The sequence below is a fragment of the Odocoileus virginianus genome, chromosome 20, assembly GCF_023699985.2.
Source record: "Odocoileus virginianus isolate 20LAN1187 ecotype Illinois chromosome 20, Ovbor_1.2, whole genome shotgun sequence".
Classification (NCBI taxonomy): domain Eukaryota; kingdom Metazoa; phylum Chordata; class Mammalia; order Artiodactyla; family Cervidae; genus Odocoileus; species Odocoileus virginianus.
The window spans coordinates 34,109,861-34,121,903 of NC_069693.1; the positions used below are offsets into that span (position 1 = coordinate 34,109,861).

General features: G+C 36.3%; 1 protein-coding gene and 1 non-coding gene across 14 annotated transcripts in view; both read left to right on the top strand.

Annotated features, from left to right (window-relative positions):
• The window catches only part of CNOT1 (CCR4-NOT transcription complex subunit 1), an 85,736-nt gene that overhangs the window by 42,846 nt on the left and 30,847 nt on the right, over positions 1 to 12,043 (top strand). For all 13 annotated transcript variants that reach the window (XM_020890702.2, XM_070451215.1, XM_070451214.1 and 10 more), the window contains exons 11-17: positions 255 to 425; positions 829 to 956; positions 3,122 to 3,362; positions 5,041 to 5,160; positions 5,883 to 6,005; positions 6,176 to 6,327; positions 10,919 to 11,069. In XM_020890702.2, coding sequence (XP_020746361.1) covers positions 255 to 425; positions 829 to 956; positions 3,122 to 3,362; positions 5,041 to 5,160; positions 5,883 to 6,005; positions 6,176 to 6,327; positions 10,919 to 11,069 — 1,086 coding nt within the window. The remainder of the gene's footprint in view (positions 1 to 254; positions 426 to 828; positions 957 to 3,121; positions 3,363 to 5,040; positions 5,161 to 5,882; positions 6,006 to 6,175; positions 6,328 to 10,918; positions 11,070 to 12,043) is intronic.
• On the top strand, positions 11,358 to 11,493 carry LOC139030096 (small nucleolar RNA SNORA50). Its single transcript, XR_011482409.1, has one exon. It is a non-coding gene; the product is annotated as a small nucleolar RNA SNORA50 (small nucleolar RNA).

The following is a 12,043-nucleotide window of genomic DNA, read 5'->3' on the forward strand; positions in this document are numbered from 1 at the left end:
ATCCCATATGCCGTGGGCCAGCTAAGCCCATGTGGTGCAATGAAGACCCAGCACAGCCAAAATAAAAACAAAAAAATTTTTAAAAAGAATATACTTCTTCTAAGACTTTGGTAATGCCAGAAAGATTTAGATGATTTTGTGTCTATAATTAGACCATTTTGATTGAGCTAAAGATTTAATGTGACTCTTTGGATAAAGCAATCAAAATATGTACACTTTTGTTCATTAAACTTGGAAGTGCTTTTCTTTTTTAGAACCCGAGTTTGAATTTCAAGGAAGTAACTTATGAACTGGACCATCCTGGGTTTCAAATTCGTGACAGTAAAGGACTTCATAATGTAGTCTATGGCATTCAAAGGGGTCTGGGTATGGAAGTGTTCCCTGTAGATCTCATATACCGACCTTGGAAACATGCAGAAGGCCAGGTAAGTGAATAGTGTTTAGCTATAGAAGAGACACAAAATAACGACTAACATAGTGACATCTATCCTTTGATTAAAATACTGTTTTAAAGTAGAATTTGTTTTGCATTGCTTAGAAAAGCAGACTCTGTAAATTTTGAAGGAATATTATTATAGTTTAATAGCAGACTCAGCTGAAATGTAGCAATCAATCTGTTTTCCCAGTATTTTAAGAATGTTTATCTCCAGGGTCATCATGCACCTTATTTTGTCTGAATTATCTGTGGTTTTGAAAGATCAAATAATTAAGATTTTAAAGGGAAATTTCTGATAACCTTAAGATTGAAATTAGCCTTGTTAAAATGTTTCAGTTTTTTTAACATCTACAGTCATTTATGGTAGTAAGGACTTTTTTCTCTTTTTCCAGCTCTCCTTCATTCAGCATTCCCTTATAAATCCAGAGATCTTCTGTTTTGCCGACTATCCCTGTCATACTGTTGCCACTGATATTCTGAAAGCACCACCAGAGGATGACAATCGAGAAATTGCCACATGGTAAACACTCTTCATCTAGTTTTTTTTGAAGAGTCACTTCTACTTTTTTGAAATATAAGATTAATAGTTAGCCAACTACATAGTTAAAGGTTTAAACAAAATAGTATTTTTAGCAAGCCTGCTTACCGTAAATTTTATATACTAGGGTGTTGTGGGGTGAAAATCTATTTAGTCCTCTATCACTAGATACATCTTTCTTCTTGTAATATCTGACATTGTATATTTTCTCAAACTATCAACATGTTAGAAGGAGATTTGCACTTCTCTGTTAGGGTTAAATCCCTTTCTTTTCTCTGTAGATTTTGCTTGCTTGGTTTTGTAAGTGGCTCAAAATGGCCAACTCATGAAATCTCAAACTTAAGTCAGTTATTTATTTTCTCTGAATTTCAGTTCCAAATTTCTGAGGGAGAATCTGACTGGCTGAGTTGGTTTCTCCTGAAACTTAAGTCATTCCTCTCTGAGGGATGGATGTGCATTACTGTTACAATACTCTCATGGCTATAGGGAGTGGGCATGGGCTGTTTTGGTTCTCAAAGACATCTGCTTTATAATGTTTCTTCCATTTTTTCAAACCATACTCTATTGGGACACTTTTCCAACATGAACAGATAGTTTGAGGGGAGGGGGGGAGGATGTGTTGTGGCTGTTGGTTTTAGGACAGTATAAAGCCCTGTTGGGCTTCCCAGGTGGCACCAGTAGTAAAGAACCCTCCTGAGAATGCAGGAGACTTAAGAGATGCGGGTTCAATCCCTGGGTTGGGAATATCCCCTGGAGTAGGAAATGGCAGTCCACTCTAGTATTCTTGCCTGGAGAATCCCCATGGACAGAGGACCCTGGCAGGCTACAGTCCATAGGGTCACACAGAGAGATAGCTGAAGCGACTTAGCATGCACGCACACACAGAGCCCTATTGACACCATCTTATAAAACAAAGGATGGTAGATTTTCCCTGTAAAGGGTTTAACATCTGGCTTTGCAGGCCAGATGGTCTCTGTGCAACTACTTAACTCTCAAATTGTAGCACAGTATTGGTGTGGGTGTGACTCTATTCCAGCAAAACAGTATTTACAAAAATTAGGCATTGTGAGATTGGGCCTGTGAATGTTGTTTGCTGATCCCTGTTCTGAAAGATTGACCCAAGCAGTGGTTTGTTCTACAGTGTATCCTTTCCCCAGATGTTCCAGGTGGTAGCCAACGTCGGATCTGCTGGGTTGGTTGATTTTTTTTTCCCTCCTGTTAAGACTAATGTGTACGGCAGTGTTCCTTCATTTTAACAGATAAAGACCTTTTTCCAGTTTATAAAACTGAAATGTCATACCCTCAGTAACTCCTTAATACAGCTGTATATTCAGGTTTCCCTAATTGTCTTAAAAGTGGTTTGTAACAGTTTGTATGATTGCGAGTCCAAACAGGGTCTGCGTACATAGTTTTTTTCATTCTATAAGTCTTCTTCCTTTTTTTTTAAAATATAATTCTTGACCGTTGATTTAATGGAAAAATAGCATCCTATAGTCTTCCCTGTGGTATAGGGTATCTATTTCCTCATGGTGTTTAATTTGATCTCTGTCCCATAGTTTTTTATGGACTAGGATTAGTAAGATTTGAGGCTTGACTGAAGCCAACCACATTTAGCTTCTTAGGGCAAGAATAATTCATAGGAGGTATTGTTTACTTTTGAACTTGTATGACATCAGGGGGCACGTAAGTTAAAACTGTTGTTACCAAACTAAGTGTTCTGACTGGGCTTTCTTTTTAAATTGAAATATAGTTGATTTGCAGTGTTGTGTGAGTCAGGCTGTATTTTTATGTAGAATGTTTCTTGTGTTTATGTTTTATTGAATTTTTGACTTTTTAAACTCTAATATTTTTATTTTTCACTCTAATCGCAAGTTTTTCATGGTGAGGAGGTCCATGGTTATGCAAATAGTCAGGCACATCTACTCTCCTTCACTTATTTTGTTAATTTGGATGGCTTTTAAAGTTAGTTTGAAAGCATGCCAGCATTATATATTTGAGATGAATCAGCACCAATTTAAATATTTTTCAAATACTAAAAGATGACAGCAACTTGGTTTTGTCTTGATAGCTGGTATCATTTATTTGGAAAATGGATTTTGTGTCCTTAGATTTTCACTGACAGATTATCTTATTTCCATTCTTGTTAGGAAGAGCTTGGATTTGATTGAGTCTCTGCTAAGGCTCGCAGAGGTAGGGCAATATGAGCAAGTCAAACAGCTCTTCAGCTTCCCTATCAAACACTGTCCAGATATGCTGGTATTGGCCTTACTACAAATCAACACCTCCTGGCACACCTTGCGCCACGAACTCATCTCCACTCTGATGCCAATTTTCCTTGGAAACCACCCTAACTCAGCTATAATTTTGCACTATGCATGGCATGGACAGGTAAGATACGACCATTCCTTTGTCTTAATCAACATTAAAAATTTTTTGTTGATTTGTGTTTTGGGTGTACAGCAAAGTGAGTGTTACACGTACACATTTATTCACTCTTAGATTCTGTTCCCATACATGCTGTTACAGAGTATTGAGAGAGCTTCCTGTGCTGTACATTAGCTTCTTACTAGTTCTCTGTTTTGTGCATAGTAGTGTGTATGTGTCGTTCCCAATCCCCACCCCCCGTAACTATGTTAGTCTCCTACATTTGTGATTCTATTTCTGCATAATAGACATTCTTTTGATGTTGTTCAACTAGAGAAATTGTCAACCTTGGAATCCTGACACTCTGAGAAAGTCACACTTCCAAAAAATTTATCTTTTAGCATCATGTAGGTATTAAGTATAAAACGTGAAAGAGCAAGGAGGCAAGACAATTAAAAAAAAGTTCAGTATTATGAAAACTGTATCGCTAGGATACCAGTGCAAAGCTTCATAGAAACAGAAGCTTCTCGTTTTACTTCTTAGCAGCAAATGAGAGAAGATCACAGATCAATTGAATTGACGTAATTTTACTTTAAATTTAAATCCAACATTGAAATTTTATTTTGGTTCCTGCTGAGTTTTCAAGCCCTTGAGGCACCCCCACCCCCCCAAACACAATTTTGTAGGATGTATTTGACAAATAAATACTCTCTTGTCCATTGATCTTCCCCTCCTCCCCAGTAGCCTGCATTTTAAATGCAGATATATGTAGAAGCTTTAAGAAAAAGCAGTTGTTTTCCCCTTTATACCAAGTGCCCCTCTTTAAGATATTCCTGCTATTGTTTGTTATAAACCAGATAAAACTTGAAAAACATTAGCTGTGGTTCCGTTCCTTTCCTCAGGCCAACTGCGTTGCTGGAGACTGAAATCACATGATAGATAAAAGTTTATAAAGTGTTTATCAAACATTGAACCAGAAGTTTGCAGCGTAGGCATTCTTAGAGCTTTCTCAGCATATCTGTGAGAGAGGGCACAGTGAAGGGACATGCATCACCACTCCTGATGAAATACTTGTCTCACTTGGACTCTGTGTCACTCTGAGACAGTTACTGGAAAGTGGTTTAGATAATAGTAGTGATTGCTGTTGCTCTTCTGAGAGGCATTGGCTAAATATACCATTCAGCTGCAAAGACAGGCTGTTTTCTGCTTAAAACAGTTTGTTTTAATAATTATAGAAAATGAGCATTATTGTTTGTGAAAATAGCTAAATTCAGAATGTACAAACTCTAGTCCCAGAAACACTGAAAAAATATGGCCCTGTGCAACATATAAGATGATTATCTGAAACTGTTTTGTTTTTATAGGCCAGTAATATATAATTGAATTTAAGGGATCATATAAACTTGATGCACCCTCACATTCACATCATATTTTGTCTTTGAAAATGTTTTATAGGACAGATTTGTTGCAGTGAGTATATGACTTAAGGGTTTAGGGGTAGGCACCTTTTGGAAGATGTGGAAATAACACCCCTCCCGCCCCAACACACAAGTCATTGTAATCCATGCTTTATCATCTGCACTGATACAGCTCAATTTTACATGAGTACAGGTGAAATCAGTGTTTGTAATAGCAGTTGCAACAGTGTATCAAAATGGTTAGTAGTAGTATTGCTATTTAACTCCCTTTTTTCTTTTCTTAGGGACAGTCTCCCTCAATCCGCCAACTCATCATGCATGCAATGGCAGAATGGTACATGCGAGGGGAGCAGTATGACCAGGCCAAATTGTCTCGAATACTTGATGTGGCCCAGGACTTGAAGGTGAGCTTGGAGGGAGAGAGTAACTATTGATTGATGATAAAAGTTCCAAGTGTTTTAGGAATAAGTCACATGTAACTCTAGGCTAGAATGGATGAGATTTAGAGTTTTTCCTTAAAGGTAGAAAGAGGTTGGAAGAAGAATGGTTCTTTAGAAGTGTAAAAATGTTTTCATTTACATTTCACTGAGTTTTGTTTGGCCTTCTATGATATTTAAAGAGCTGTTCTAAAGCAAATGATATTGCCATCTTCTTAGATGTAATCTGTGAGATACAATTTTTGGAGACACTGGTTGGCTGTCGACTCTTTTACAGATTTCATTAGCATTAATGGATTCTTTTGACAAATAGTCTGATTCTTAATGTTTTTTATTTTATTTGACAGTACTGGTGTTGTAGTTGTACTTAGGTTAGAGGAAGGCTGAGTTTAGATTTTTTTTTTAATGGATAAAGATAATTTTTCATGCTTTGTGTTTTGCTTTGCTTTAGGTTTATTTGAAAAAACACAGGGTAAAGTTTATTGTGAAGGTAAAGTCATGTGTTTGTCTTTGAAATGTGATTGTATAGTTAGGTACAAGTATTACCATTGATATACATACACCAAACTGTCTAAAAAATTATGATTAAGAAAATATTAGCAATGTTTTATTTACACTTGTTTGTGAAAATAAAAACTGGAAGTCACTCAATTGCTTGACTCGCAGTTTCTAATATTCTTTTTCTTTAGGCTTTGTCAATGCTGCTAAATGGTACTCCATTTGCCTTTGTTATTGACCTTGCTGCACTTGCTTCACGTCGTGAATACCTCAAACTTGACAAGTGGCTCACAGATAAAATTCGAGAGCATGGAGTAAGTGGGATTTGTCCATTTATTACTGCTTTTAAGTTTTGATGGTCAGGATAACTGAAGAAAATGGCAATGAAAATGTTTTACTATATTTTGGAGTTGAGTTGTAGTGCTTAGTCTGAAATCAATTAATGATGAGTTTCAAATACACTGAAAGACTTTCCCTTTTTCAGGAGCCTTTTATCCAGGCTTGTATGACTTTTTTAAAGAGACGGTGTCCTTCTATTTTGGGCGGACTCGCCCCAGAGAAAGATCAGCCCAAAAGTGCTCAACTTCCTCCAGAAACCCTGGCAACAATGTTGGCCTGTTTACAAGCTTGTGCAGGGTAAGAAGAGTATTTAATACTGGAACTGGATTGTGTGGATAATTGTTGATTTGAGGAAGAGGGTTTGAATAATTTAAAACGACAGCATTTAAGGTAATCCAGTGGGTTTTAAGTCCAAAGTACTATACTACTGAAATATGAGATCTGTTTGAGTTAATTTTTTAATGTGTGGTGTGAGATAGGATCCCAAATGCATAGTTTTACATGTGAGTAGTCATTTTTTTGTTGAAGAGACTGGTCTTTCCCTTTGGAACTATCTTCTGAAAAATCAGTTGCACATAATATGAGTTTGTTCTGGGCTCTTAGATCTATTCCATTGATCTATATGCCTGTCCTTATTCCAGTACCACATTGTCTTGATAACTTTCACTTTTAAGTAAATTTTTTAATTGGAGTATGAGTTCTGCAGCTTTGCTCTCTACTTCTCTAAAATTGTTTTGGTCATTCTGGGTTCCTTAATTTTCATAAGAATTTTAGGGTCAGCTTGTCCATTTCTGCAGAGAAGTTACAGAGCCTAGTGGGATTTTGATAAGGATCATGTTGAATCTTTAGATCACCTCAGGGGATAGTGCCATTTTAATAGTATTAAGTCTTCCAGTTAACAAAGCTAGGATATCTTCCCATTTCTTTATCTTTCTCTAATTTCTTTCAGTGATGTTTGCATTGCTTTAGTCATGCTTTTTGCTGGGTATTTGATACAAGTCATGGTATCTGAATAGAGAGGTGTTTTGTTTTGTTGTTGGTTTTTATTTTTATTTTTTGGTCTAATTGTTCTTGCTTGAACCTCCAATCTAAAGTTGAATAGACATGGTGAGAACAGACAACCTTACCTTGTTCCTGATTCAGGAGGAAAGTACCCAGTGTTTGACCATTATAATGTTAGTTATGGGTTTATAGTTATGTTTCACATTGAAGGGAATTTCCTTATCTTCTGTTTCTAGTTTGGTTATATGTGTGTGTGTTGCATGTCTTATTTGTGGTTGAAAGCTGGAAAGTTTAATGTGGCAATTCTTGAAATCACATTTTACCCACTCAAGGGTTTTTTGTTTTGTTAATGCTTTTTTCTGAACAAAATCAGTAGTATCTGTATTCTTTGTCCTCTTTGGTCACTGATATCTCTGGGTAAGCTTTGTGGTTAGCTAAGATTGGAAGTTTTGTTAAACTAAACTCTGGAATCAGTAAGCTATTCTTTACCCAGGTACATCTTTAACCCTAAGTTGGCCCCTTGACAAGTCCACTTGGGTATTCACTTGCTTCTTAGTCAGAACCTGAGGTTGACTTGAGGTGAACGTGGGCTTGAACCTAAGAACTTGGGCTTTCTTAGGTGTTTCAAGGCAACGGCACACTTTAGATGCTAGCACAACCCTACACACACCTCATGCCCTCTAGATTCCTGGGGAAATGTGAAAGCTTTTCAGATTTCCACCCATGGAAATCATCTGAAGTTTTCCTTTTAAACTTTTGGTTAGCCTGTAGTTTAGTCAGACTGTTATCTTCTACCTTAGGCATTCAGGAAGTTAAAACAATGACCTTTAAAATTTTTTCTGCAGATACCCATGGGGAGACCCATGTGTGTTTGCTCTGGGTCAGTTCTTAGGTCCAGTATAGACAACCCGGCCATTGTGGTCTCACAGGGAATCCTCAGATAGGTGAAATGATGATTATTTCTCTGAGAATGAACTTTGAAGATGTTTCAGCCCAGTTCTGAGCCCTCTTCGTCTGGTGGTTGTCAGCTTGCCCGCTGGTTTTCACTGAGATTGTGTGTTTTAATTCTGAGGGAAGCATCAGAGTTGGGCAAATGAAGATGTCTTTATAAAGCCTGCTGTTGTTACCAAAAAGTAATCATCTTTCTGGAAGAAAAATTCCCCTCATTTTTTTTTTTCTTGGCCTCTCTGTGCTGCTCTGCCTGGGGTTGATCCCTGGCTCCAGCAGTGAAATGAAAGCAAGAAGTCTTAGCCCCTGGACTGACAGGGGATTCCCTCCCTTGACTGTTGTAAAGCCTTTTGGTTCATTTCCAGAGTTCTGAAAAAATCAACTCCTATCTTTTTTTGGCTAGTGTTCTAGTTGGTTTTATGGAGGAGAGAATATTTAGAGGTCTTTACTCTACCATCCTCACTTTTGTTCTGTCCTGTATATTCTTTTTTTGTAATTTCTGAAGCATAGTAAAATGAATACCTGTGCGATTCTCAAAGGGGAATAGTAGCAGCATTTCAGTAGAGAACTCTGGATCTGACATTTACAACATTAATTGACTGGTCAGGAGGTCACAGCTCCATTCTGCAGATGCCTCATGATAAAGGCATTGAGTAGAACATTGTGTAAGTTATGTGGTAATCTCATGGTCAATGCATGCAAAATACAAAGTAGCAGACAAACACAAATCAAGGGATGTTGTATAAAAACAAAAAACTGGCTTCTACTTTTTTTAAAAAAATCTAGTTTAAGAAAGAGAAATAAAAGTTGATGAATTATGACAGTTTAAAGAAGCAAAAGAGATGTGACAACCCAGTGCAATGCATCCTGATCCAAGGGGAAAAAAACAGCATTGAGGACATTATCGGAATAACTGATGTAATTTGAATCTGACCTATTTTATTTTATTCTTGCCCAACTTGTATTGAATTTCATAATTGTTGTTTTACAAGGTTATGTAAGAAAATGCCCTTGTTCTTAGAAAACAGGTAGTAAAGTATTTGGGGATAAAAGATACATGATGTATCTAATCTAAAACGTTTTGGAGAGAAGTGGATATTATAGAAAAAATGGTTAAATAAATAGGGCAAAATGTAGCTAATTGGTGAGTGAAGCATTTATGGGAGTTCTTTTAGTACTCTGGTCTCTTTAAGTTTGGAATTTTGTTGGATATGACAAGTTCTGAAATAGCAAGGAATAATATTTTAATTAACCATTTTTATCAATCATAAGATACACAGTTTTAATATTGTAACATCTCTGAAATGATGATTCATCTCATTGGTGACCTCTTACAATTAGAATTAACCCAGTTAATTTTGTACAGCGTGTAAAATAATGGTGTGGCTTACAATTGAAGGCATTTTGTGTTGAATACAATATGATATGCTTGTAGCCATTAACCCATGGCATAGATATCTTTGAAACAGTTTTCCTTTTAGTTTAAAGTGTGTTTTGGTGTGTGGTATGTGTGTTTATTATTAGTAAAACACAGATACCTGTTTCAGATGCAAAAATTCTAAAACGGTATATTCAATGAAATTTTCCTTTAGACTCTGTTGCTTCCATCTTCTAGTTTTCTTTGCCTTTAGTTCACCATTTTTGTTTATTTTGTGGGTTATCTCTGGGTTACAAGTGTATATATTTTCCTTTCACCTGTAGAAAAGGTGGTAGTATATTATATACTTTCTGCACCATGCTTCTTTCATTTGATTATATATCCCAGAGTTCACACCAAACATATAGTTTCTTTATTCCTCGTATTTGCTTATGTAGTACTCTACTAAGTAGATGTTTTGTGCCTTAGTGAACTAGTACCTATTTGTGAATATTTAGTTTGTTTTTACTATATATCACAAATAATGTTGGAATGAATAGCATTTTGCATCCATCATCTTTACCACTGTATATTTGGGCCCATTAGAAGTGGAATTGTTAGGTTAAAGGGAAATGGCATGTGCAATTTTGTTAGGTGCTGTAAAATTTTTCTTCATAGCAAGTTCTCCATTTATTACAACCAGAGGCAGTTGGTCTATTTCCCCATAGTTTTGTGCTTATCTGAAAGATAATTTTTTTTTGTTTTGGCTGTGCCTCATGGCATATGGAATGTTAGTTCCCCAACCAGGGATTGAACCTACACCCCCTGAAGTGGAAGCTCAGAGTCTTAACCAGTGGTCCTCTAGAATATTCTCTCAACTGTTTAATGTAGAGTTTTATTTGGTACTTTTAATATTAATATCCTAATCTGTCCTTTCCCTCCCCTCAGAAACAACTTTCTTGTCTGAGTGACTGCTTTTACTTTTTAGAGTCAACAGTATGATTAAGAATTTAGAGGGTAAGATCTAGGACAGTAGGAAGTTTGCATAGCATTTATGAGTGCAAGGGGTTCCACAGTTTTAGGAGACAATAGCACCCTGTGATAGGAAAGCGGATTTTTCTGTCAAATATATAGCCTAATTCACATTTTAGAAGTCAGTTTTTTACGTGCTTGCCTAATACATGTATGGCATTTTTATCTATACTTAAATTAATGTCTTATTTTTGACTGAGAACCTTGTCTAAAGATTGTTTATCTGTTTACTTTGATACGTCCACATTTGTGCATAATTTTTGATGAAGTAGTTGAGGATATGGAATGTTTCTTAGAGTGGTATTTCAAAATATACCGGCAGCACTATACCCAAGCCTTGTTAATTTCAGAGGTGTTAAAAAATATTTTCACAAGAAAGGCAGTGCTCAGAAAATCCTGGTGATTAATGACAGATACAGAGACATGGGATATAGTGGAAATTGAGCCATAGGTTCCAGGAAGCTTTCTATTTATTAGAAATCCAGATTTGTTTGTTTAGGTGTTCTAGGGAATAATTAATGATATTTTTCACTTTTCGTTTCTCATCAGGAGTGTTTCTCAGGAGTTATCAGAAACCATCCTCACCATGGTGGCCAATTGCAGTAACGTGATGAACAAGGCCAGGCAACCACCACCTGGAGTTATGCCAAAAGGACGCCCTCCTAGTGCTAGCAGCTTAGACGCCATTTCTCCTGTTCAGGTAAATGAACACTACATTTGATACATCTCCATTTGTTCATAGATTTGAAATAGAATAAACTTCTACATCATCATTAATATTCTACTCAAAGGAGATTTTTGTCTGAATTTATTACATTTTAGATAACTGCATGTCTAGTATCCACTTAAAGGAGATCTGTAAATAGGCATTGTGGTTGAGAATAGATTTGAATCATTAAACAGACTATGAGAGGAAAGATACAAAACAACTTAGATAGGTATATGGTAAGGGCTTCTTTTTAAAATAAGAATAACAGACTTGAGAAATAAGCACTGCCTTTGAACCTGATGTGTCTTGTTTGTAGCTTCACGGGCCAAGCAACAGTGCTAGAGCATAAGGACTTGTTATAACTGGGGCTCTTCAGCTCTCAACTGAACTGCTCTTTTAAAAACAAGGTACATTTAAGTTACTCCCTGACACCAACCACCCCCTTCTCTCTGGGAGCAACATATTCCGCTTCTATTTTCAGCTGCATTGAATGGCAGATTGGGGTTTAAGAAAGAGCATTTAGGGAACCACTTCAGTGACCACTTTATAAAAGACATATCATTTATTATTTTCTGTAGTCACAGAAGTCTGAAATAATGTCACAAACTAAGAAACTTGGAAGTGCAGTTATTAGATATTTTATAAAATCTTTTGGTATGAATAGTATACCTTGTTTTTTGTTTTTTTAAAATCAGAGCTGATCTCCTCTAACCCCAAGATTCTCAAAGTTTGACAAGATTTGTTTTGACTAGATTTCTAATTTCTAATGCTTTTATTGTATTAAAAGTTAATTTAATTGAAATTTGTTTACATTAAAGGGGCCTATTGGAAATTATAAGGATTGCCCCATGTCACTACTAAATGTTTAGTAGTACAGCCTCAGAGAACTTCATCTGAAATGTTATTCTTGAAGTTTTATAGCCCTTATATTGTGGCTCTGGTTCTTTGTCAGGGGCTCTTTAAAC